The sequence below is a fragment of the Coturnix japonica genome, chromosome 2 (assembly GCF_054131305.1).
Source record: "Coturnix japonica strain WE chromosome 2, WE-NBRP24, whole genome shotgun sequence".
NCBI classification, from domain to species: Eukaryota; Metazoa; Chordata; class Aves; order Galliformes; family Phasianidae; genus Coturnix; species Coturnix japonica.
Window position 1 is genome coordinate 9,585,380 of NC_140664.1, and position 27,307 is coordinate 9,612,686.

General features: G+C 43.9%; 1 protein-coding gene and 1 long non-coding RNA gene across 2 annotated transcripts; one reads left to right on the top strand and one right to left on the bottom strand.

Moving 5' to 3' along the window:
* Positions 1-5,032: 5,032 nt before the first annotated feature.
* On the bottom strand, positions 5,033-22,618 carry LOC107310541 (uncharacterized). The gene is made up of 2 exons (XR_001553627.2): positions 22,491-22,618; positions 5,033-5,609 (listed from the first exon to the last, which is right to left on the bottom strand). It is a non-coding gene; the product is annotated as an uncharacterized LOC107310541 (long non-coding RNA).
* LRATD2 (LRAT domain containing 2) lies at positions 22,427-26,147 on the top strand. The gene is made up of 2 exons (XM_015856281.3): positions 22,427-22,732; positions 22,828-26,147. The coding sequence occupies exon 2, from the start codon at positions 22,833-22,835 to the stop codon at positions 23,733-23,735; it is 903 nt and encodes a 300-aa protein (XP_015711767.1). The 5' UTR covers positions 22,427-22,732; positions 22,828-22,832; the 3' UTR covers positions 23,736-26,147.
* The last annotated feature ends 1,160 nt before the right edge of the window (positions 26,148-27,307 follow it).

Consider the following 27,307-nt stretch of genomic DNA (forward strand, 5'->3'; position numbering starts at 1 on the left):
TGATTCAACTGGTGTGAAATGGAGGGAAGAAACCTTTAGTCTATGATAGCAATAAACAGTATATAAAACTTCATCTCTTTTTCCACCTTACTGAGCTTCTGCATGGACAATCTGAAACGTCACTAATGTATTTCTTCTTATTTTCCCCTCTGTCTAGTAACCTCTATTTATCGGCTCTCCTATGCATTCCATTTAAACCTCTGCAGGGTTCTTGGCTTGCCCAGATGCAAAATTTGCTCGGATTGCAAAACTTTGAGATCTGACTGAGTGCCAAATGCGGCTCTTTGTCTCCTACCTTACTCTCAAATGAGGATTTTAGCCATTTTCACTCTTAAAAATAGGTATTCATCACTTCAAATCACAGCAAGGTTACAGAGTGGAAAACATTGGAAGCTGTTTTCTTCCATAGTTCAACTGTTTGAACTGTCCAGAAAGGACTCTAAAGAGTGTTTTGTCATTGGTTGTGATGACCAATGATATATGGATATGGAAAATGGACAAGTAGAAATAGAATCATTATGTGCCAGGAATAACAATGATAGTAAATTGAATATTTAGTCACATGGCTAGACAAGATAACCAGGGTACTCTAGACCTATTCTCAACCAAATCTCTCCTTAATTATAGGCTACCATTGGCTATTTCATACCCCACATGACACCATTGGGAGCTTATTTCATATGCACATGCATGGCAGGTCTCTGTGGCATATTTTCAGGGACTTTCCCAAATGTTAAGTGCAGAACATGTAAGGAAGGGAGTTGCTGAGAAAAAAAAAAACAAAAACAAACCAAAACCCTACTGAATTCTCATTTACTGTGGAAATAAATCCACGCTCTTCAAGTCCTTAAAGCTCTCTTCCCATGCACATGGTAATCTGCTCCTGTTAATTTAATGGCAACCATGGTCAGGGGTACCAGCTGACAGAAAATTACATAGTTGCAACAATGAATAAAATGGTACCGGTGCCAATCAGTACAGGATATAGCCTCAAGTCGTACAGGCTAAAGATGCGTGAGTTCTTGAAGTCAGATGGCTGATACACAAACATAGGAAAGATGCTAGATCATAGGTTTCATCCATCTCTGTCTTAAAGCTGAAGGTCAGGATCAAACTTCTTGTTTCTCTTGTGGGACCAGAGGCAGAAATCAAATCAAGATTCTTGTGTACTAAATCAAGAACAGCACATTCTTAGTGGGTGTGAGATGAAAGTATGTCAAGGGAAGAAGAAATCTGTGCCACGTAAGCATCAGTCTGCTCTTGGGGTGATATATTCCAGCAGAGGGCCACAAAAATGATTAAGGGCCTGGAGCATCTCCTGTATGAGGAAAGGCTGAGTAACCTGGATTATGTTCAGCCTGGGAAAAGGAAGACTGAGAGGATCTGATAAATATGTATAAATATCTAATGGAAGGTGGGAGGCAAATGGATGAGGCCAGACAGTTCTTGGTGGTGTGTAGCAATAAGACAAGGAGTAAGGGCATAAAACTTCAACAAAGAAGGTTCCATACAAGCATGCAGAAGAAATTCTTTATGGTAAGGATGACAGAGCACTGAAACAGGTTGCTCAGAGTGGTTATGGAGTCTCCTTCTATGGAGATATTCAAGACTCAAATGGACACCTATCTGCGAGACCTACTGTAGGGTACCCGCTTTGGCAGGAGAGTTGGACTTGATGAGGTTCCTTCTAATCCCTGCAATTCTTCAATTCTGTGATTTCTCCACATAGTCTTGATCTTGGTCTTCCTCATAATAGCCAAAATCACATCTTATTATCTGTGCACTGAATATTCCCATGCTGAAATCCATATTGATGGCTTGCAGTAATGATGGAGGTGTAGCATCAGTGTAAAGTGGATCCAGTGAAACCATGATTAATTTCAGTGTTCACACATACTGAATAGAAAACGGCACTCAACTTTGCTGTAAAACATGAGGCTTTCAAAGCACAGTGCTATGACAAGTGGAAAAGTGGTCTGGCTCTTCACAGAGATGTTATGCTTCAATTTGTTCAGAGTCAAGCAGATTGCTTAGTGGTGACAGAACTTTGAAGACGAGGTGGCTGGACAGCGTGCAGTCAGGTTAGCTTTGCAGGCAGCTACCTCTCTTTATAAAAAGCTCTGATTCTCCTTTCATTTACACCAGCATAAATAACATGAACTCTGCAAGTCAGTGAAGAGTATCCAGTTTAGATGAGGGAAAGAGCTAGTCCAGAGAGAGTGAGAGAGAGAAAATTTGTCATCTTGAAACAGTGCTCTGCAGGTGTTTCTGCTATTACAGACGCCTTGTACAAAGCCCCTCGTGGCATGTAATTTAAATCCAGTTGGGCCTAAGTAAGACACACAAATGCCTTCTTCCTCAGCTCACTGAAGTCGTGAGCTCTCGTTGCGTTCTGTCAGGAGTCCCCACAGCACTCATGGTAAATGACTGGGGATGGATGCCTCATGCAAAGTCGAAAGACAAATTATATTAAAAAGTAAAAGTGAAAAAGCAAACAACTCAATGGGGACTTGAAAAAGAATAGCTGAAGCATGTACTTTTCATTGACAGCTTAAGTTTTTATGGCTGAATGACTGTTGGAAATGCTAAGGGTTTGATCTGGCAAATCTGTCTCATGCAGCATTCCAGGGACTTAGGACCACTTTCTTCCCCAGACATCCTAACCATGCTGTACTCACTTCTGCTTCATTCTAACTATCCCAGAACTACAGAAATATCAACAATATATAAGCAAAGCCCAGATGCCATTTTCTCCCAAAGGTATGTGCTTACATGACACAAAAGCCTGAATCAAAGTGCAAACATTACAGAGGTAATCTTAATCAGAATCTCATCCAAGGCTTATTTCTCTTGGACAAGTGCGTTTCTGTGCTCTGTAGTCTGGAAGCAGTTACACAATGGTTTCTCCTTGAAGGTTTCTTCTCCTGGTGAACAGCAGTTCTCTGTTTAGACAGCCATAGCCTCAGTCATTCCTTTGATGATTAGTTTTCTCATGTTGTATTATATTGTGCTAACCATGGTAAAGCTGGGGACTCTGAACTCTGCTGCAATACAGATCGTTAATAATACTCAACTCTCAAATGAGGTGCAAGGGCAGCTGCATCATCTATGGCACAACAATGGGTGATTATGTTAGTGAACTTTCATGAACCGGCTCCACCTCTTGGGTGGAAGGGGCCAGCCCCAGGGGATACAAAGCTTAACTCATTTGGTAAGGCAATATCAGGATATATGCTGGATCCAAACCTTCCTCAGCCTGTCATGTGGAGAAAACAGTACCAACAATGCAATCAAGCACTGATCAAGTGTTATCACCAGCCTTCAAGAAGTGAACCCAAAACCATTAACAAAGTCTCCATGCCATTTCATTCCTCCCACTTACTTTCTGCCTTCCACTGAGATGTTCAGCTATGGTGATGAGGGAGGGAGAAATCTAAATGCATTGAAAGCTCTTTTCTGTGCAGATAGGCAGGGCTGGCAGTTGTGTATCACACATACGTGGTTTAGGTTGTAAGGGACCTTAAAAATCATCTAGTTCTTACCATTCTGCCATTGGTAGGGACACCTTCCACAAGATCAGGCTGCTCAGGTTCCTTCCAACTTGTTCTTGAACCCCTCCAGGGATGGGGAAGGGTTTCTCTGGGTAGCCTGTTCTAGTGCCTCATCACCCTCTGAGTAAAATAAGTAAATTAAATCCTTTAGTTTAAAAGATAGTTTTAGTTTAAAATTGTTGCTGCTTGTCTTGTCACTACACCTCCTGACAAAGAGTCTCTCCTCATCTTTCCAGAGACTATTCCAGACCCACAACTGTCCTTATTTGCCCTAGCTCCAGCCTTTTGGGTGGTGGTCCTGCTTGCACTCATCTCACTGCGAGAATTAACACTGCTGTTAGCAAACAATGCAACGGAGAGATGCTATGCACTTACACGTTCATCTCTGTGTGCATAAAACTAGTTTTCCCTAGCACTTCTTTTATTTAAAGATCAAGTATCAAGACTTATCTGTGATAGTTACAGAACTACAGAAACTGTGCTGGTTTCAGGGGGACTCCTGTGTGATAATGAATGTAGCAGTATCTAGCTGATTTTAGTCTTCACAAACTATCTACAGCAAGGTCCCTAGTCCCTGTCCTTCCCATTGGCTCCTCTCTCTGAAGGAGAGAAGCTGGCCTCTCCACATGGGATCTTGCTGCAGCTCCTCCAGCCAATACTTCTGCAAGAGAAGATGGTAATGAAAGTCAGCTTGCATATCCTCTTTGCCACTTCCCTGAGGCTGAGAATCTTGCCTTTTACAAAACCCTAATGCAACTTCAGGTTTAAGCCATAATGACTTTTTCAAGCTGGTGACTAAGCATTCATCAGAAAATGAAATGATGCTGGGAGAAAGCGAGTGTAGGAACTACCCTTATTTTAAAATTCAATTAGCAGTACATCCGTGATGAACAGCCCTGTGGTTATGTAGATTTAGTAAAGTTATTAAGATCTCAGATTACATGTGGTGCTTTTTCCCCTTATTCTCCCTTTTGCTGCCCCCAGCAATACTGCCTTTTTTCAGCCTGTCAAATACAAACTGAAACAAAATCACCAGGGGTTAAACAGCCCAAATTGGATTACAGTCACACTGTTCAGAAAATAGAATATTGCTCATAATTGTATTCCATTGAATAAATAACTCAACATTAATTTATATCACATTAATATTCTGACAATGGTTATTCTCATTGTAATTTGCCTGTCCAAGAATAAGTGTTATAAGTGTTATACAGAGCTTGGGATCCAAATAATTGATGGTTTCTGGTTTTTTGTTTGTTTGTTTGTTTGTTGTTGTTTCTTTGTTCTTCAAGTGTTGTTTCCTATTTTTTGTTGATTATTTTTATTTTCATTTTTTAAGACTGAACTGCATCTTGGTTGGGTCTCCATAAAATCTTAGATAAAAAAGTTTCCCAGAGCTTCTTCTTTCAATATCACTGAAAAGTTATGAGCCGAGTAATTTAAGACCTAAGCCTTTTCCTGTTAAGTCTGTAGTTCTGACATTTTTTTATTGCTTCAGGATTTTCAGATTTTATTTTATTTATATCACAGTGGCCCTCTGAAGTTTCTAGTTCCAAAATATCTACAGACAGTCTGCAATACCTCTTTTGACATCAAAGATCTTGTGACAGAAATGGGACTGGATAACTTCACATGAACTTTATTACAGCTTCTTAATGTCAGCTTGTCTTAGTTCAAATTGTCCATACCTCCTCACTGCTCAGCTTGACTATGACCAATTACTGGAGTCTCCAGAAAGTTAACTGATATTATCAATCATCAACCACTTTGATTTTGTTCAATGCCTGTTGTTCTTCACTTTATCAGGGAAAAATACAATGTCTTGACAAGCAGATAAAGAAGTATATAAAGCAATAAAGATAAAGAGCAATTTAGCCAGGGACTTCTGTATGCTTCACGGCATCACTGCAGACACATCTGAGGTATGTTCCTCCAGCTTTATCTGTGGCATCTCTGATATTGCCAGAGAGAGTTAATGGACCTCCAACTCAGTGAGGCAACTATTTAGTAACCAAGAGCATCATCGGTGTTCACAAACCAGCAAGTAGTGATGAGGACCTGAGAAGATAAGAGAGAAAAACACTGGCAATTAGATAGAAGTACAATTTCATTCCTTGCTGTCAGAATCATAGAATCCCAAAATAGCTGAGATTGGAAGGACCTTTAGGACCATCTGCTCAAACAGGGCCATCTAGGGCAGATAGTGCCCAAGAACATATCCATCCACACTCATGAACAACCACACTACTGCATATCCAAAGAAGGGTAACAAGGCTTATGAAAGGCTTGGAGAATATGCCCTATGGGGAGAGACTGAAGGAAATCATAGTCCACCATAGTCTGGGGAAAGGGAGGCTGTGGGGTGACCTTATTGCTCCCTTCCAATATCTGAAAGGCGTTTACAGCGAGAGTGGGGCTGGTCTCTTCTCACTGGTGACAGGTGAGAGAATGAGGGGAAATGGCCTCAAGTTGTGCAGATGACACAAAAATGGGAGGTGGTGTTGATTTGCCTGAGGGTACGGAGGTCCTTCAGAGGGATCTGGATAAGCTGGATTGCTGGGCTGAGGTGAATGGGATGAGGTTCAACAAGGCCAAGTGCCGGGTCCTGCACTTTGGCCAAAATATCCCCATGCAGTGCTATAGGCTTGGGGTTGAGTGGCTGGATAACAGTGAAGAGGAAGGGGACCTGGGGGTGCTGCTTGATGCTCAGATGAACATGAGCCGACAGTGTGCCCAGGTGGCCAAGTGGGCCAATGCCATCTTGGCCTGTATAAGAAATAACGTGGCCAGCAGGAGCAGAGAGGTGATCATCCCCCTGTACTCAGCTCTGGTGAGGCCGCTTCTCATGTACTGTGTTCAGTTTTGGGCTCCTCACTACAAGAAAGACACCGAGGCCCTGGAACGTGTCCAGAGAAGGGCAATGAAACTGGTGAGGGGTCTGGAGCACAAGTCTTATGAGGAGCGGTTGAGGGAGCTGGGATTGTTTAGCCTGGAGAAGATGAGGCTCAGGGGGGACCTCATTGCACTCTACAACTTCCTGAATGGAGGTTGTGATGAGGAGGGGTTTGGCCTCTTCTCCCAGGCAGCAAACAAGACCCAAGGAAATGGCCACAAGTTGTACCAGAGGAGGTTTAGATTAGACATAAGGAAAAACTTTTTCTCCTAGAGAGCGGTCAGGCACTGGGATGGCTGCCCAGGGAGGTGGTGGATTTGCTGTCCCTGGCAGTGTTCAAGAGGTGTCTGGATGAGGAGCTATGAGATATGGTTTAGTGGTTTGCTGTAGCTACAGTAATGGAAGGACGGTTGGACTAGATGATCTTGTATGTCCTTTCCAACCTTGTGTGATTGTGTGATTCTATTATACTCCCAAGGAAAATGTTTTACAATGCTGCCCATAGTACTTCCTCAAAAGAAACACCCAGTGGCTGGATATCTCAATCTGGGCATTTCTATGTAGTAATTACTCCTTTTCCTTGCCACAGGTCCTGTAATCAGAAATTCCCCAAGACAACTGCACTGTTTTGTTTTCAAGCACATGCAAAGAAGAACAACAAAGCTGGCAACAGGACCAGAAAAGATGTATGGGGACTAGCTGAGGGAATTGGAGTTGTTTAGTCTGGAGAAAAAAATGCTGAGAGGGGAGCTCATTGCTCTCTACAATGCCCAAACAGTCTCCAGGCAGTGGCAGCTCCTCCTCAGCCACAGAAACATTGAATCATAGAATCCTCAGAATTCAAAGGGACCTTTAAAGGCCATCTCATCCAACTCGCCTGCAATGAACGGAGAAATGCACAGCTAGATCCAGTTGCCCAGAGCCTTATCCAGCCCAACCTTGAAAGTCTCTATGGCTGGGGCATCAACCACAATGCTAGATAACCTGTTCCAGTGCCTCACCCCTCACTGTAAAATATTTTTTCCTTATATCAAACCTAAATCTTTGTGCTTGAAGTTATTTCCCCTTGTTCTACCACTACAGATCCTGCTAAAGAGTCTGTCCCTTTCTTTCCTGTAGCTCCCCTTTAGATACTGAAAGGCCATCTATCAGGTCACCTCAGAACCTTCTCCAGGCTGAACAGCTTCAGTTCTCACAACCTGTCCTTGCACAAGAGGTGTTCCATCCCCTGGATCATTTCTGTGGCCCTCTTCTGGTCATGCTCCAACAGGTCCATGTCTTTCCTGTACTGAGGACTCCACATCTGGATGCAGTTCTGCAGGTGAAGCCTCACCAGTGCAGAGTAGAGGGGCAGGATCACCTCCCACTACCTGCTGGCCACCTTCTCCAGTTTAATATTTCTGTGTGATGTCACCGAGTATGAAATCCCCCTTTGGCCAGTTTAAATAATCTGTCCCGGTTCTGTTTCCACCCAGTTCCTTGTACCCCCCAGTTCCTTCACTGGCAGGACAGTACCAGAATCTAAAACTTCTTTGGCTTTGGGCAGCACTTGCTCAGCAGCAACTAAAACATCAGTGTGTCAAGCCCCTAAAGCTGGAACACAGCATCAGACCAGACGCTGTCATGAACATAAACTTTGCTCCAGCTGAAACCAGGACACAAGACATGAGGAAACAGTATCAAGTTGTGCCAGAGGAGGTTTTGATTGGATATCAGAAAGAATTTCTTCACAGAGAGGCTACCCAGGGAGATGGTGGAGTCCCCATCCTTGTAGTTATTTAAGCGGTGTGTGGAGATGGCACTGTGGGACATGGTTTATTGATAGAGCTCATAGGTTAGGTCAGTGGTTGGACTTTATGATCTTGAATGTCTTTTCCAACCTAGCTGATTCTATTACTCCATGATTTCCACATCTGCAGGAGAATATCTTAGTTCTTATGGTAGTGCTTTGCATAGATTCAGTTTTTGGGAAGAGATATCACTTTTCATGCATAAGAAAGAACTGACACGGAAAGACCTTCACTTCTCCCATTGCTTCAGATGCATGCATGCTGTCATTTATTAGACAATTCCAAAAGTATTCTGGGCTTTCTGCCAATCAGCAACACAAGGAGTTCAGTCTGAAAGGCAGTTTTAGAGAGATGTGACCATTTCTGCAATGGTGTTGAAATACCAAATGCCAGAATTATCTGTATAGACAAATTCAGATTACAAATGTTAAAGCCTTAAACAGGGTTATACTTCAGGAAATATACTCACTTTTCCAACTAGTCTTTGTAATTTCCTATAGTCAAGGATTACTCAAGTGCGTCATAAAGGAAACCTTCCACTTGCAGACCATTAATTGAGGAACACTGAAGTGTTAATTTTGCATAATTTTACTGGAGATAACTTCATCTAAATCTTGCATTTTCTTCTCTTTGATATCAAAAATAATCAAATAAGATGATTAGTTAAATGAAACTTTTGCAACTTGACTGAATTGAAGGATAATTTACTGCAGTTCACCTAGAAGCAGTAGTTTAAAAAAATTCTTAAAATCTCTCCCTGGTACTTCTGAGTCCTACAAATATACTCATGTAAGATTTTTTTCCCCCTGCATTTTGTAATCTGTAGGTCTCTGCTTTACAAATTCTCTGTCAAGATATATATTTTTTACAACCTGAACATAATATTTGAATAAGGCTATCAACAGTGGACAGATCCTGGAAGGCAAAACCTACCACGGCTGGCATTTTCCAAAGAATGATGGGACCTTGGAGTCCAATTTCCACAGGCCTCCAGCCTATTATCTTGCTGATCAATCACTTCCATATGTAGCACTTGATGCTAAACACTGAAAACAATCCACATTTTACTGCCAGCACCAAGTGCTTGAGAGAGAAACAAAACACACTGAAAAAACTATTATGCAACTGGAATCAGGAAGCATAAGACTGCATGACAATGAAAAACAGCAAGAAGCCCAGCACTTTAGCTCTTTTCCTGGTACCTAGCACCACCAAAGACTGTGACTGTAGGCAGTGGTGACAGCAAAATAGTGACAGAACAACACACAGTCACTCTTAGAAGCTTCTTCACTTGGTGTCACTGGTGGAAAGACCTTGCATAAATATTGCCAACTAATTCCATCAGGCTTGATATAAGAACATCAGAGGGTAGGGGTATGGAAAGAGGCTATTACTGTAGGCTCCCTCCAGGCAAGGGCACCATGAAAGCCCTTTTGTATTACAGCAAAAGATCACAAAATTTGGAGTCTGGCAGGGACAGAGAGGATCAGTCTTCCTTATCAGAGAGGAATAAGGCTGGTAAACTATTGGGAATGCTGCCTGAGGTAACACTGATCCACCCTTGAGCTCTTTAGAATACAGATATCCATTATTTATTGCATCTTTTGTTTGTAAGAATATCTCAGACCCAAGCTAGTATTTGAGGCTGGGGGAAATGAGGGTGGATCCATTCTCCATAGCCATGGTTCCACCTTCCATTAGATCTCCAAAGAGATAAAGCAATCCCACAACAATTCTACTGGTGAACACTAGTAGAAGATTTCTCCTTCATTTAAACAAAAGACTGAATACCTCCTATGCATAATTCCACCAGTCTTCTCCCAGGCAACAAACAGGACTTGAGGAAATGGCTGCAAGTTGTACCAGAGGAGGTTTAGATCAGACATAAGGAAAAACTTTTTCTCTCAGAGAGTGGTCAGGCACTGGAATGGATGCCCAGGGAGGTAGTGGCAGTGTTCAAGAGGCATCTGGATGAGGAGCTATAAGATATGGTTTAGTGGCTTGTGGTAGCAATGGTAATGGGAGGATGGTTGGACTAGATGATCTTGTAGGTCCTTTCCAATCTTATGATTGTATGATTCTATGCGGCAGTGCTTCCCAGAATGGAGGGCAATACAACATGCTGTTTCTTAATGGGAAGAGTTAAGAACTTTTGTCAGGAATTTATAAAAATGAACGTAGGTCCAGGGAAATTTGATCTAGTACTTGATCTAGCAGCTGGCAACCCTGCCTGTACAGGGGGATGATCTCTGAGGTGCCGTCCAACCCAAGTCATTCTGATTCTATGACAGAAGATATAGCAATTTGGAAGCTGAAGGAGAGAAACAGACTCTATTACATGGCAGCAGCATTTAACTATCGGAGAATGCTGATATCAAAGATCAGTCTTGGCTCAGTTTCTACAGATATCATAAAATCCCCATGTGCAATTAGACACAATCTGTGACGTGTATTTCATAATAAAACCTGAACTACCACACCACAGTTACTGACTTCATTCACAAACTATAAGCATTATTTTCCCAGGTCAAAATTAAGCTCATTGTCTAGCAACAGCAAAAAATATTCAGTTCTCCTGATAGATGTTTACAATCTTTTCAAGGCTGATTTAATTAGTCAGATTTTATTTTGCTGATGACATTAACCTTGGCAGGAGTTAAAAAACAACAACCCAGAAACAAAGAGAGAAAAAATGCTGTTCCAGAAAAGCAAAATCCACAAATCTGACCATAGTGGGTTTTTTTGTTTTGTTTTGTTTTAATTAGTATTCTAAATAAATTACATAGTAAATTTCTACTGAAACACAGTGTTTTTATTTTATGCATTTAAAACAGCCTAAGAAACAACATGGAAGTGATAAGCATTGATTTTCCTCTTTTGCATAAGAATTACAAATATAAAAATTTATATCTGACCCTTACATTCCTAAAGCCTTTATTAAAATCACATGCAAAACCTGATCCAACTGGAAGCACAATCTACACAAAGCACCTTCACTCTACTTGGCTAAAGAAGGAGTAATAATCCATGTGCTGGTCTCTATTTGCAAGCCATTTCTAAGAAACAAATATCTTAATCTTAGCAACAACACGTCTTGGTATTTCCAACCAGGAGTTTTTAACAGAGAAAGCTTTTTGGAAAAGTTAAAACCTCAGCAATCAACTTTTCAAAGGCTCTTTTGTGTATTGAATAAGGGTTCTGCTTCAAGAAAGCTAGAAGAGCCCAGATATGCATGGCACTCATTGACTTCAATCCAGTGTGGAAAAAATCACCCAGTTGCCTTTCCTCACTGACACTGAACACAACGCTACCAAAGATGCTGTATTCCTTGAGGACCAAGATCTCACAGCCTCACTTGCAAGGGTAGCACCTTCTCACAATTCTGTTTAGAGTACAGAATGGAGTCAACCTCTGGCCTTAAAGAATTATGCATTTATTCGTGATTTATAACGTTTGTTCTTTATAAGACCTGACACAGCAGTCATATTAATACTGTATGTTGGCTTGGATTTCAGATATTGCCACATCAGTACTAATACATTTGACCTTCAAATGGGAAGAAGATTCCTCTTGAGAATTCATGAAACACTTTGCCAGAGGAAGTGCATCACTGCTCAGATCTGTCACTTCTGTTGTGGGCCAGGGACAAAGTCTCCTACATCCACTACGAAGTAAATAAGAGAGTGGTATTAACCATGGACAGCACATGGAATTCAACTAAGACATCAGCTCCAAACGTAATGCTTCCTGTTTTAATATGTTGGCACACATCAGAGGCAAATGGTGGTATTGCCATAGAAGCTGAGAGAGGTTCAGCCTTCTCACCAATATTCCAGTACATTTTGTTGCTGTGCAACAGATGGCAGCAGAGGGGCAGACTGTCAAACGGTCATTTGATGTGGAAGTGCATATGAAACAGAAGTGTGTCATTGAATTCCTTCATGTGGAAAAAATGGCACCCATTGACATTCGTTGGCATTTGCTGAATGTTTATGGAGACCAAACAGTGGACACAAGCACAGTAAGATGGTGCACAGTGCATTTTTGCAGAGGCAACAGCAATGCGAGAGACAAGCCATGTTCCAGACGGCCATGCAGATTTTAACCAGCACAGCATTCAGTCTCTTGTTCTTTGCTGGTGAAAATGCATAGCTAATGGTGATGATCATGTTGAAAAATGCTGTTCTTTAGCTGAGAACTGCTCTATCAAATAGAGCTACTGCACTCTTTGTATCTGTTCAGTTTCCATAGAAATAAATAAAAGGCATTGCTTTTGGAGCAACCTACATACATAATATCTGAGGGGGATAAGGGGAAGTAATTTTTTGATATGTTACCTCTTCACATGAACCATCAGCAGAGATAAGAATACTTATTTTCCCAGGCATCCTCCCAGATGGAAACATTTACCAGCCAAAAAGAATTTCTCCCTTTGAAGTCCAGGAAAATCAGAAGTATTTAGGCAAGGACAGCCTCAAGGGTTTTTACCTCTTCATGGAGTTTCAAACTGAACAGTAGATTTTATCTAGTTCTCACTGAATGAGACTCCAGGATGGAGAAAAAGGAAGCTGTAAATTGGATTGGCTAGTAGGCATTATTAACAGGCAGATCTCTTGTGTCCTGTGAGAATAACAGAACCATAATATGGACTGAAAAGGACCTTCAAAGTTCATCTAGCTCAACCTCTTGCTCAAGGCAGATCTACTTAGGTCAGACTGATAACACAGGCATCCAGCCCAGACATTAACCCTTCCAAAGGTGGAGATTACACAGCTTCTCTTGGCAAGCTATTCCAGCATTTGCCCACTCTCTTTCTCAAATAAATAAATAAATAAATAATACTAAATCAGATTTTTTCAGCTCTTCACTGGTGCGTTTGTCATCATTCTTGTACTGGCGAGTCTGTATCTGAAGCGGCATTTCAGCTGCAATCTCACAAATGCTGAAAAGAGGGAGAGGATCACTGCCCTGGACCAGAAGACTACACTTTTATTATTACAACCCAGGGTGCCATGATGATTGGCTAGACATGAATCCTGTTGAATTTAATTAATAAAAAACTGCTATGTGCAATGCATTCTTTGAGTCACTTCTTTTCTCAGACTTTTTCTCAGTCTTTCTTCAGACTCACTTCTCATTTTTTTCCTGTTGTTACAAGGCCAGTATTAATGACATCTTATCTTGAAGACATTACCTTCACCCAGATTTTATTGTTAGACCTTTGATCAAAGGAAAGATATAGACAGCAGAAAGTCTTTTCCCTCTATTCTACTCCACACCAACAAAATAGCACTGTTTAGATACTCTTAGAGTATAGATTGCAGATGTTGGAATGGGATATCTAGTAGTATTAGACAGTTGAATCAGTGCATCCCCAAAAGAGCAAGGTACACACAGTTTTGGTTCTTTGCTCTTAATGAAGTCTTTCCCTTAACTTAACCAGAAATTGGATTTAGCTCATAACATCAACTGAAGGGCATTTCAGGTGAAAACAAGAATCTGCAGTTTCCTTGGAGGAGTGTCTTTACTCTGCTTGTTCTAATACAAACACCGCACTGCAAAATGGCTTTGTGTTGAAACCACTTTACATTTGATGCAGTGGAGATTAAAGCTGATTGTTGCAGTGACTTACTACAGTAAGTGTTTTGGTCCCTTGGCATGGTGGCCTTGCTGCTTTCCAAAAATAGTGTTTGCATTTTCCCCTACAGATGATTTATCTTCACCCACAGCTTTGCTCATGCTGTTATCTCCTTCATGTGGAACCATAAAACACTTAAATCAGAGCAAGAGAACACTACAGAAAGAGCCAAGAAATAGGATTTGGTGAGGAGTCGACAACTTTAGCATATACAGGGACTGTTTGAAATTAAGCACTGCCTGTAGGCATGAGTGTCAGACCTGGTCTGCAGCTGGTGTGAAGAGGAAAATCATCACTGAACTGCTGAGCTGAGCCAAGTTCAGAGCTCTGCCTGCCCCGAGCCTTCCTTCCAGCTCTGTCAGCCTGCAGAGGACGAATTGGAATGGCCAAGGGGCTTCCCTGCAGCAGCTGCCGTGATCGTGTCACATTCCTGCCTAGCAGACAGCCCAAGGAAGGAAAGAAAGAAGAGAAAAAGGAAAATAAAAGGGAATGCAGTAGCACTGAGCAGCACATCGCTCACTGTCCTCTTCCCCAGCTGGAATTGACTCACGTAGCCAGGCAGGAGAACATCTGTCTCCAGAAAGGCAAACACATACAGCTGTCAGTTCTAACAGGTATTAGAGACATTATTATGAGCACACACATCATTATCCAGACAGCACTTTATAAATCCAAACCAGCAGAGCCATCCAGCAGGCCAGAGGCTTCCTTAACAGCAGATTCTACCAGGAATATGATTTTTATCTAACTAGCTCATGGGATTGAAGGAATGAATATGCATCTGCTCCTTGCTCTCCTCCCACAAGCACAAACAGAAAGGGCTTAGTGGAAGTCAAGGTTAATATCAGTGCTTCCTTAAAACAGAAACATAGTGGTATTTCCTCATGCTCAAATGCCTTTTGCAAAGGGGCAGCAGAAACAAAAGCCTCAGTGCTTGCTCTCTGCTTACAAAGCTACACTGGCTGACTCCACACTTGCAATTGACCAAGGCATAAAATGGTTCTTCATTGTGGGCAGCAGTGAATGAGTCCACAGGAATGACCTTTAAAGGTCCCTTCCAACTAAAATGATTCTATGATTCTGTGATTTCAGCCTGCCTGGGCTTACTGGTCCCCTGCAGCCTCCACCATCTCAGAAGCAGCATTACTTAAGGCCAAAGGATGCTTGCAGCCATCAGAAATCTGCAATGACAAAAGGCGCTTGCCATGCATGCTGCAGGAGTTTGATGCACATCAGAGGTGCTACGTCTTGGATCTGCCTGAGTATGGTGGGTATCAGCAGTCTGGCTCAAGCTGTGATGCTCCTACTGCCTGGAGCTCCTACTGCCATAGCGCCTACCTACTGATTTCCTGCTGTCCCTGTGGACCTTGTTAGCAGGGAATAGGAGTGCTTTAATGCTTATTCATCCTTGCAGCCTTTCGTGCAAAAGGTAGGCGTGTTACGAATGGCAAACAAAGGCTTGAAAACATAGATCCTCCCACTTAATTTCTTTAGAAGCCTGAATCCATTGCTACAGCACTCTCATGGTATCACTCTGCTGTCACTCTTCTCTGGTGCCTCAGAGTCTGGAGTGAGGCATTGGCAAAGCTATCTCTGATGCAGCCTCCAGTCCATGAACTCCTCCAAACCCTCAAGGCCAAAGCTTCATGTGGCTGTGCACAGCCTCAGTCATTGCCCAGGAGACTTGCTAGGAGTTGAATACTGCTCTGTTGGATTTGGAGCAAATCTTGAGGAAAACCCTAAACATCATCTTCACAGCTGTTTTGAGGCCTTACATCTCTCTTTCTTTTTGTTGGCTGGGGAAGAATAGTTGTAACCAGTTTTCCAGTCTAATGGGTGAATGAAAGGAAGAATTGCTCTGCTCACTTCCCTTCTGCCCTTCCACAGGCCTGCAGAAAGTTTGCAATGAGCAGCAAGCATTCAAACATAGGATAAAGACAGGAGGCCCCACAGATACCCTGTAACCTCTGTGTAGATGGGCATGTACTATGACATGATCAGCCTCACATTTTGGTACCAACATTATCAAAGTCACAGAAGGGGACCCTGCCTACTGGTTCCTCTGCTCCTGCACATTTAAAATGGAGACACTAACATACATAGATGTCCTAGTGTTGCTTTAAGAACTGCTGTGTTCACTACAGTGGCTTCTGTGTAGGTACTCCACACTGGGAGCAACCAGGAGAGCTTCTCCACCAAAGTGGCAGTTTTATGCTCTCTTGACTGCACAGGACAGATTGCCACCAAGGCAGCCAGCAATCCTGTGATGTATCAAAAGATATGGATAGAATGGCTATTGGGGAAAAGCTTGAATGAAAGGAAGACCAGAGATGCAAGAGACAAGCATTTGTCACACTGGGTAATCACAGAATCATAGAACCATCTGAGTTGGAAAGGACTTTCAAGGCTAACTAGTCCAACTCTAGGACATCCTTACTGTAAATAAATTACATAAATCTATATATATGCATGTATACTTATGCATTATTATATACTTATACAGTTTAAGATGCATGTGGTTTACCTCTTTCCTTGTAAGCTTATGTTTGAAATACAGTTGTTATTTTCTGGACGAAAATGGACTGCATTTTAATTAAGCTATGCCTGCTGCTCAAGTCAGTTTGATAGCAATTCCTAAAACTCCAGACCTCCACTGACACATGCATTACTTCATTTTCATTTGCTGGAATTCACCAATTAAAATCTCACCGTGGTAAAACTTCTTTCGGGATAAAACCTGGGTGCCTCAATCAGAAACTCTGTGGCTTTGGCAATGTCAGCAATTCATTTTGTTTTGGATCACATTTAGTAAAAAAATTACAGTGCTGAAAGTACTTAACAGAAGCATAAGCTTCCACTGAGAGCTTTAGAAAAATAGAACAGTTTGCTGATGTGATAAACATGGCAATCACCGTTTCTACTCTCTGCTCTCAAAATGCAGATTTCTTTCTGATAACTTTCAGGTCTTGAATACATTGTGGCCCATGCTAAGTACCAAAGATCATATGTTTGGAAGCACTTCTTGTTAACGTCATCAAAGGCTTTTAGGCTAAATGGAGAAACAAACACTAAGATCTCAGTTCAGGTAGTCACCTTCCTGACACTAGACACTCATTATATGTTTTATGTTATATCAAATAACATGAATCAGAAATGTTAAAATACTAATGTTCTCTTGATATTTGACATTTTTGGGTACATAAACTCTATGGTTGTCTAAATTCCAAACATTTCTCCTGGCACAAACGCAGAGTTACTGAGTAGTGACAACAGGCACAGATCAATGCTTGTTTCACACATAAGCTTAAAAACAGATCACAAACTAGTTGTAGTCTGATCCAATGGATGTGTCAGAATGGCTCTAACACAACAGAACAATGATGAGCTGATTTACAAAACCTGGGTTACAGCAGTCATGCAGGATACATGAGACCCAGAGACTCAAGCCCTACTCTGAGAAGACGTGAACAAAACTCACCCACTAGCATGCCCTAAAACCAAAACTTTCAGATCTTTCTGGTGGGCCTGCCTGAAATGACTCTTGATGAAGATATTCCATGGTCACGAGACATGAATATTTATTACAGAGGACCTCAAAGCAATCTCATTCCCTTCCTGCACCTGATCTCAGAGTCACTGTCATTCTTTTTTTTTTCTTTCTTTCTTTCTTTCTTTCTTTTTTTTTTTTTTTTTTCCATCTGACAGAATGGATATTTAATGAACTGCTTCAGTGGGACAGGCAGAATACAACTAGCTCAAAAAATAGCAAATAGTCTGGTGGCTTCCAGCACTCTCCTGGGAGATATTGGTTCAAGTTCCTTCAGCGAGATGAGAGGCTTCAACCTTGGTCTTTCATACCCTAAGGAAGCAATATGAAATATTAATGCATTTTATTAACTGACATGGCATCATTGTGAGAAACAGCCAACCTCATTAAAGCACTTAACCTTGAATGAGTATTAGGCTGTGTAACAGGAGTGAAAGGAAGCCGTGCTTTCCAGCAGCTGTCAGGACACTAGCTCTCTTCTGTTCCATGACACCTTGCTCTGGCATGCTGGCTTTGATGAATCTCATTCTAAGTGGCATTCACAGCTTTACAAGAACTTGGTGCCTTATTCAGGGATGAGACTTCCACTGGAAGGCAAAAAGGTGATGAAGTAAATATTACAACTCAGCATCTAAACTTCTTTGGTGAGCTGAGCTGAGGAGCGCTCAGGTCCCACACCTCCCTCAATTAAGGTATGATTGACTTCTACAGAACTCACTGGAAGAACTCCCATGGACTTCAGTAGGATGTGCTTCATAACTTCAGTGCCCCTAATTACACCATAGCAATTAAGCACTCTAGTTTGCAAGGTCTGTGATGCAGTAGAGTGTTTACATGCCAAATGGAGCAGATTTTATCGTAGTTCTCATAAAACTCCACTGGAAATAACAAAAAAAAACACAAAAAAAAACCACAAAAAAAACCACAAAACCTGAAACAATTAAATAATTCAAGTGTGTCATAGCCATCAGCTGGGTGAATACCTGTAAACACAGCTTGCTTACAGACTGTGACACTGAGCCTTGTCGTGCACAGAATGACTGGTCACTAAGAAGAAAACATAAATATATACAAGAAGAATATCTTCTCATAGTGGATATTTTTTAATGACAATGACAATGCAACACAGCATTTCACATCCAAGTAAGGATGAAGTATGATTTCAAATTAACATCACCTTTCTAAGTCCTCAATGTAGGATGCACGTAAGATTAAATATAATGGAGCAACAAAACAAATCAGATGCCTCGTTATCAAAACTATAGGCCTGATCTGAAAGCAGTCACTAGAGAGGTCCCTAGATCAGAAAGAGTGGTGAAGCATTGGCACAGGCTGCCCATGGAGGTGGTGGAGTCACTGTCCTTGGATGTGTTCAAGTAAGAGTAGATGCAGGACTGAGGGACATGGTTTAGTGGGCATGGTGGTGATGGGTTGATGGTTAGACTAGATGATCTTAGTGGCTTTTTTCAATCTTAATGATTCTAATGATTCCATACCAGCTACATAGCCATAGGGATTAGTACAAATGTACCTGCTCCTTCTATGACCCACAGTTGCTAAGCCAAGTGGTAGTCGTCTCAGTCCATCATTGGACTATATAGCGGTGCAGCTTTGAGTTTCCAAAGAGCCTGGCATCATGGCAGTTTTTTTAGCCCCAGACAGAAAAATTATATTTAGAGTGCATGTTATGGGCAATCAAAATTTCAGGCATTTAAAATATCCTATAATCCATGTTGCAACCCACTAAGATGGTATTTTTACAACATGAAGCCAAAGGTGTGTGTTGCTGCACTCAGCAATAGCTTAAAAACATATGGATGTGCACATTCAGATGGGAAAATGTTGGAGAGCTGTGCAGAGCAGAGAAAGACAGACCTCATGCAGGTTCACTCATTTCATTGCAGTCTTTGCAGGGATTCAGATGATATGGCTGCCTGGAGTGATCCAGCCCTAAAACCACACCTGGGTTTTGTCTGAGAGGGGATTGATTCATTTCTAAAAGAGAATGTATAAATACTTATGCAGTCTGGATTAGCAACTGACCAGGCAGTGACCCCAGTGAGTTACCTTATTTCAGTCAGAGAATAATAGAATGACTTGTGTTGAAAGGGACCTCAAAGTTCACTCTGTTACAACTCCCTGCCATGGTGTGGCTGCCCCCCACCAAGCTGCCCAGTGCTCCATCTAACCTGGCCTTGAATGCCTCTAGGGATGGGACATCCACAGCTTTTCTGGGCAGCCTGTGCCAGTGCCTCACCATCCTCTGAGTCAAGAACTGCTTCCTAACATGTAACCTGAATCTTCCCTCCTTTAGTTTAAATCCATTCCCCCTTGTCCTATTACCGTCAGGCCACATAAAAAGTAATTCTCCATCTTTTTATAAGCTCTAATAAGTACTGAAAGCATGGACATTCCTGTTGACTTTTGCAGATACACATCACAGCTGTACGTGGTTCACAGCACTCGGTTCCCTCTGTGATATGTGCCCAGAGCCGAATACCTCACAACTGGTTTACAAATAGCAGCTCGCTGAACAAGCACTCTTGTAATTGAAGAACATCCAAAGCAAGGTAAGAGGTGTGTCTTCAACTCTGCTCTGCTGCAGCTTGGGCTTCCAGCTCAGTGCTGCGCAGTACATCCTCCCTTCACTCAAGATCCACAGACTGGATTATCCTTAGCAGATAAGCACCAAAGACCTTTTTGCAAAAGCTATGCAAGAGGTCAGCACTCTCTTTAAAAGCACATTCACCAAGAAAGCACGTCACTGCCACCACCCCCAGCCCTGGTCAGGCCCATGTAGGTTGGCTGCTTCAAGGCTGCTTAGAAGTTAAGCACTCAACAGTTTTAGGCATCGTAATTTTAGGCACCAGCCCTGGTGACATATAGGCACTAAAAGTCCTTTGTGGATTTTCCATCCAGTGCCTTATCTGCAGGCACAGTACACAATTACATATGGGTTCTGTGACACAGAAACACTCGCCTAAGGTTTCTGATCATGGAAAGCAGATTGATCAGAGGATGTGGATTCTGAGGAACAGCCATTGAAAGGAAAAGAGATCAAAGCAGCCGACAAGGTGCAGAAAATTAAGCACTGGGGTGAGTTGAAGCAGATGGGAAGAAAAAGAGCAGCAAATACATGTGGATGTGCAGGCACGTGCAAGTGCTCCTCTGGGCAATGCTGAACCCCTGCATGGACACAGCTCTCTTCACACTGCAGCAGATGGAAAAGGTAACCTGGCCTTCAGACAAAGGCTGCTCAACTGTTGTAGTCACAACATAAAACTGCTCCAAAGAGGGTAAGGTAGGATGCTGAGACACAGCTTCCAGCACAAATGCAAGAAAATGAAGAAGACACTTCTATGTTCAGCCCAGCTCCTCCTTCCAGCAGAACCTCACCTTTACACGTGCCCATCCTTCCGGATTGAAGCAATTTTACAAAGCCATATGGAGCAGGGCCCCCTTTTGTCCAGCAACATCTGTATCTACACCAGCAAGCAGCACAACACAGGGAGGGAGGAACTAATACTGAAAAATGACATCGGCATTCAATACACTGTAAAGGTTTCCTCAGCTAGTCCTGGGGCTGGAGCACATCTGCTATAGCTGAGGTTGTCTGAAACCTCTTTGTGATGAAAAATGAATCAAGCCACCAGGGGACCCGAAACACAAGGTCCCCATTCAGCTGCCCATCACTCACTGCAGTGCTGGGGCTGTCCCGGGGAGCACCACACACATCTCCCCCTCCCCATCTCCTCTCCCCACACCTAAACACGTGGCTGTATCTGAAGCCACAGCAGCACATCACCAGATGGAAATGGCATTCTCTGAGCCTACAGGCAGCACCCAGCACCCCATAAAACTATGCGTGTTCCTGCACTCACTGCTGTTCAGCAAACCCTCCAAGCAGCGGTGTGCAGTTGGGTTTATAAATTACAAGGCAACAGACAATGAGACAAAATTAAAGACATTACTCCTGGCTCCCATAAATTATCTCTGTAGTCTATTTGAACAGCATGGATTTACCAGCACATGTGGAAATAGGAAGAATACCCACCTAGCAGACTAACTGGGTATTAATGAAAAAGGAGAATAGTGTGTTGTGTTCTCTGAAATGCAAAAAGAGAAATACTCCCACCGGTCCCGATAATGCCGTTCCAGAGGGAACGAATCATCATCTTCTATATTGAAAAAGAGTGCGATCTCGTGGAGTCAAAAAGAAAAGAGATTTATTAATAAAACTAATTACACGCTTCGCTCATGGAAGAATGCAAGGCACCGAGTAGCCCAGGAGAGCCGGGCTCTGTGATTTCGCCGCGTTACAAATTCCCCGCTATTGCCGGCAGCTCCCGGCGGGGCTTAGGACGGGGATCCTCAGAGGGGTGCAGCGGGATCACCCCACGGCCCCGCACGGGACTTCTCATCGCCTCTCGGCGCCGTCCCGAGCAAACTCCGGCTCCCGGTTATCCCAACCCCTCTCCGAACCGGCGGGCTGGGCTGCTTCATGGCAGCGCTCCCTTAAAGGGGCCGCGTACGAGCACGCGTGTGAGTTGGTGCGTGAGCGCGTTGCACACGCAGCCGTAAGCGCAAAGAGCCCGTCCGACCTCCGCCCGCGGATCTGCCGCGGCGGGGAGCAGAGCGCTTGGCATGTAGAGCGAGGAGAGAGAGAAAGGTGGGGAGAGGAGGAAAAAGGGAAGGAGGGGGGAAAGACGGAAGGAAGGGAGGGAAAAAAAAGAGAGAGGAAGGAAAAAAAAAAAAAAAGAGCTGCCTCTTTAAATGCTGGGGGCTGAGCGCTCGCCGGGGCGTCCGCAGCCGGATCCAGCGTCCCTCCTCTCGGCCGTGTCTCCCCGGCGCCTCCTGCACAGCCCCGAGTGCCGGCAGCGCGGCTGCGGGCGCTACTGCTGCGGGGAGCGCGGAGCGGGGCCGGGGGGGCCATGATCGCACCCGCCCCCAGGAGCCGCGCCGCCTCCGCCCGGGAGCCCTAAAGCCGCTCGGCGCCGCGCTGCCGTTCTCCGCGGTAAGTTTGCGGCCACACGGTGCCAGCGCGGGGGCGAGTTGAACCGGGATGGCTCACCTCCGCCAGGAGTGGAACTCCGCCGTCTCCAGCTCGGACCTCCGGACCCCCCTTTTAGCCGCGCCCTCGGTCCCTAACAGGTGGCTCGGTGCTCCTTCGGCGCCTTGCTCCTCCTTGCTGCCGGCTAACAGGTGGCCGTGCTGCCTCACCTGCCCCTCGGCTCTGGCAGTGGTCCGCGGCTGTCACCTTTATTCCCCCTCGGCTACTCGCAGGGCTGTGTTGCAGCATAAAATGTGGTTAAGGTGGGGAAGGGGAGGGGGGGTGGACCGTGCTCTGAATCCCTGCTCTACTGTCTCTCTGGCCCCTTGATAGCCACGCTGTGTGTGTGTCGTTACAGCGGGCATGGGGAACCAGGTGGAGAAGCTGACCCATCTGAACTACAAGGAAGTTCCCACGGCTGACCCGACTGGCATGGACAGAGATGAAGGGCCCAGGATCGGGGTCTCCTACATTTTTTCCAATGACGACGATGAGCTGGAGCAGCAGCAGGACTCGGGACATGACCTCGGGGGTGAGCACCCTGCCCTGCAGCCCTACGATCCCCAGCTGCATGAGGTGGAGTGCTCTGTTTATTACCGGGATGAATGCATCTACCAGAAGAGCTTTTCTGAGGAGGATGTGCTGCCGGAGGAGGGTGAGGAAGGAGGCAGGGGACACCTGAGCACCTACACCCCAGAGAACCTGCTGAACCGCTGCAAACCGGGTGACCTGGTGGAGTTTGTGTGCCAGGCCCAGTACCCACATTGGGTTGTCTACGTGGGGGATTTTCAGGTTGTGCACCTGCACAGGCTGGAGGTGGTGAACAGCTTCCTCACCGATGCCAGCCAGGGCAGGCGGGGCCGTATTGCCAACCAGCTGTACCGCTACAAACCCCTCAGCCCTGCCACGGTGGTACGTAACGCCCTGGAGCAGGTGGGCTGTAAGGACCGGGACCTGAGCTGGAGAAACTCAGAGTGTTTTGCTGCCTGGTGCCGCTACGGCAAGAGGGAGTTTAAAATCGGCGGGGAGCTGCGCATCGGCAAGCAGCCCTACCGCCTGCAGATCCGGCTGGGCGACAAGCGCAGCCACACGCTGGAGTTTCAGAGCCTGGAGGATCTGATCATGGAGAAGAGGAGAAATGACCAGATCGGTAGGGCTGCCGTCATCCAGGAGCTCTCCAGCCACCTGCAGGCTGCAGAGGAGGAGGATGACGAGGAGGAGGAAGATCATCCCCACCATCCAGGTGCCCGGACTGCTGTGGAGTAGTGCCTCAGCACCGCCATGCTACTCGGGCTGGGTGATGGGGATTAAAACGGAAGGCTGCGAAATTGAGCTGTTATAAACCCTTTGGGCCGCTTCAGTGCAGCTTCATTCTGATCACATGTGAAAGGAAGGGGGAAAGCTGATTAAGTGTCTGTGCTTTAGTGCTTAACTCCTTCAGTGCTCGATGATAAAAAAAAAACAAACACTGACTTATTGTAGAGGATAAAACTCAGGGCAACTCTACCCTTCTCTGCTCCCACCTCTTTCCCTTCCTCTGTGCCAGCCCTTCCCTCCACCATCTGCCAGTAGGCCTGACCCTATGGGATGCTAAATGCCTTTGACATCTACTTATCGGCAGAAGTTAGGAGTACTTAATACTATTAAGGAGCCAACAGCTTCAGGACATGGCCATGTTTATTTGAGTGTATGATCAGTCGGTAGCCAGGAAGTGTGATATGTTGCTGTCATTTCTCTGCCTGTTTCTCTTCAGTTGTGGCTCAGTTGGTCTTGCAACAGGCTGCTTGCTTGCTTGTGTGGTGCTAGGCTTTATGGACGGGCGGCCAGCTCCCCAAGAGGTGCAAGGGAGAAATCAGTGCTGACTTCAGTGAGATGTTTTTGATGTGTTTGGTGCTTTCTTAATTAATAGAAATGTGCAGGTAAGCTGGGGGAGCTCTGCCTCTGCTGGTAGCACGTGGTTTGATTGGGGAGAGAGGAGCTGTTATTGCTGACTGGTCCCAGTGAGGAGGAAGCTTGCAACCCTGATTGCAGAGTCTGCGCATTGGTGCGTGCTTGGGCTCTTATAGGCAGATACTGAGCTGTGCTGGAGCTTGTTACAGGCTTCCCCTAAAGCAGACAGCAGAGATCCCGATGACATCTGTGGAGAGCATAGAGGCCATAGAAGTAGGTTGTTTGTGTGTACCAGCACATCTTCACTAAGCTACACCTCAAGAAGGGTGGTCTCATGATTGGGAGTGTGGCACAGGTCCTGCACAGCAGCACTCCCTCCCTGCGATGGGAAGGAGTGCAGGATGGAAGGCAGGGGCGTTAGTTCTATTCCCCCTCCTTTATCACAAAGCAATTTCTTCTTTAGAGGCTTCGTGTTTCCTTATTTTCTACTAATTTTTCTGATGTGCAGCTGAAATGTAACATCGGAAAAGAGGATTTGAATCGGGAGTTATGTAGCTCCCCTATTAAGTGGGTTGGGGGGTGCAGCGCTGCCTTCCTTGAATGTTCCCTGAATTCTGCTTTTAGCTGTTGAACTGTTCTCCCACGTGGGCGCCATCAGATCATTGTCCTGAGATCTTAAGTGTGCGAGCAAACAGATTTGGACGCCTGCTTATAATACAAAATTCCTTCCCTTTAAAAGCACAATAGTGAAGAGGTGAACTTGAAGATAAGCTTGAGCTCATTTAAATAACAGCAGTTCACGTTGTGCTGTAAACTTGGAAGCATTGTTACTGCTGTCTTCCCTGCGGTTGTTTATGGTTATACCACAAATAGAAAAGTACTCCATGTCCTTTATGCCCCTTGGGAGCAAAGACTGTCGATTAGGAAGTTGATAGCAATTTTTGATTAGTTAGAACTACATAAAGCAACTTTGACAGTATGGTTTAAACAAGTCTGAGTTGCTTTCTTCCTAAGATACACAACCTGGAGGGGAACAAAGCAGTGATAAACTCTTTCAGCCTTGCTTCCAGAGGAAATGTGGCTTTAAGGTTATGCAAATACACCATACAGTGTTTTCTTAATGACTCTGTGTTCTCATTTTGGGCTGCAAAATGCTCAAATCCAAAAGAGAATTTAACACCCGGCTCTGTTAGAACGCTGTAGCTCAGGTGACTGCACTGATGGCTTTCTTCAATATGCAGTTGAGTCATACTCATGTTGGTGTGGCTGTTAAGCAAACGTGCAACCTTGCTTTAAAAGTATGGCAACAACCCATATCTGACTGCAGTAGGGTTTGTGTGTGGAGGGCTGCACGCAGCTTCCATGTGATGAAATGCTGAAAGCTAAAATGATGATGAAAAAAGTCCAAAAGAGAACAGAGAGTCTGTGCTGTACCGACTGGTATGAGACAGCTGAGGTTATCTAGACCACAAGTAAATGTCTGCCTCCTGTTGTTTCTTTCATACTGACCCTTGTACATAACAAAGTTTATTTCTCTGTGTAATATATGTATGTAAAATAATATTTTCTTACAGATATTTTTTGAAAGTTAAAAGAAAGAAAAAATATCCATCAAAACCTTGCATTTGAAAGTAAGTTGTTATGCACATTATTTTCCAGTCCTCTGAATGGGTTTATTTTTCATTAATGATCTAAAGTATATTCTAGGTCATAAAGTATAGAAACTGCTATAAATGTCAGATATTATGTATCTACAGGGTACTAAACAGTAAACTAGTTGTGAAAATATTTTTCCCTTGTGTCTGAAACATCAGAACTCTGACACACAGCCATTTCTCTCCTTCTGAGATAACCCTGCGTGGTCTGGCTTTGTTTTCTGTGTTGTTTTTTTTTTCTTTTCCATTTTTTCCCCCCTTTGTTTAATTAGAATAAAATGGACCAAATCTGTTTGAGAAAAAAGAGCAAAGCTTCTTTGACCAAAATCATGTCTTGTGCTGATCTTGGTGCTTCCCTGTACCGGTCATGCCTCTTGGGATCAATTCCTGTGCAGGCATAAGGGCCTTAACAAAGAATCCCAGAGCCTGCACAGCCCTCTATAATGGAGAGCTGAGCAGAGGGCTTTGCTTACAGCAAAGCAGCCTGGCATGCAGTCAGCTGTGTTACAAAACCTGTCTGCCCCTCTGGCACCTGCAGTTCAGGTGTTCAGTGCTTAAAATAGTGTGAAAATGGGTTTTCATTGTTCCTTTTGTTTTTTAAGGGTGTTTTTGTTGTTTTTCTTTTCCTATGTCCTCATAGGGATTTCTTACCCCAACAGCTAATGACTGTTGAATCTTTAACAGGTGGGTCTTTTTTTTCCCCCCTACCTGTTGATTAGGCAGTGTTATTCAATAGGTGCTATGAACACCACTACAAACATTTCTAAGTAGGCTGGTTTTTTAAAGCCATGGCTCATAATGTGCAGACTAGAATTGCTGTAAGAGCACATCACAGCTGCTTAGCTTCTTGTTTTTGTTTTACTGTAATTGTTTACTTTCTGCAGACTACACTGGGATTTCTACAGTTCGGTTGGGTTTTTTTGATGTTGTTGTTTTAATCAAAGAATCTCTTGGGGAAAACAGTCATCTTTTTGTGTGTTGTGTGTAGTTCAAGACTTCTCTGTTGCTCAAAAAAAAAAGAGAAGGGGAGAGAATAGATGGAAGTGCTGTTCTCTGAGCTCATTCTTTAAGGTAGAGAAGTGAAGGTGCGATCCTTCTGCAGAGCTTCTGGTTCAGCCCAAGGCCTGTGCTGAAGTTTGAAGTTGAGCCACTTGGAAAAAATCCTCAAAATTCATGTGTTTGAAGTTAAGTGTCTGTTAGCGTTTCTGTCTGAATAAGGCTGGAATCTTGATATGAGATCTCTGGTGGGAGCGTGGAGGATCTGATATTGCCTGTTCATGGGGAGGGCACAAG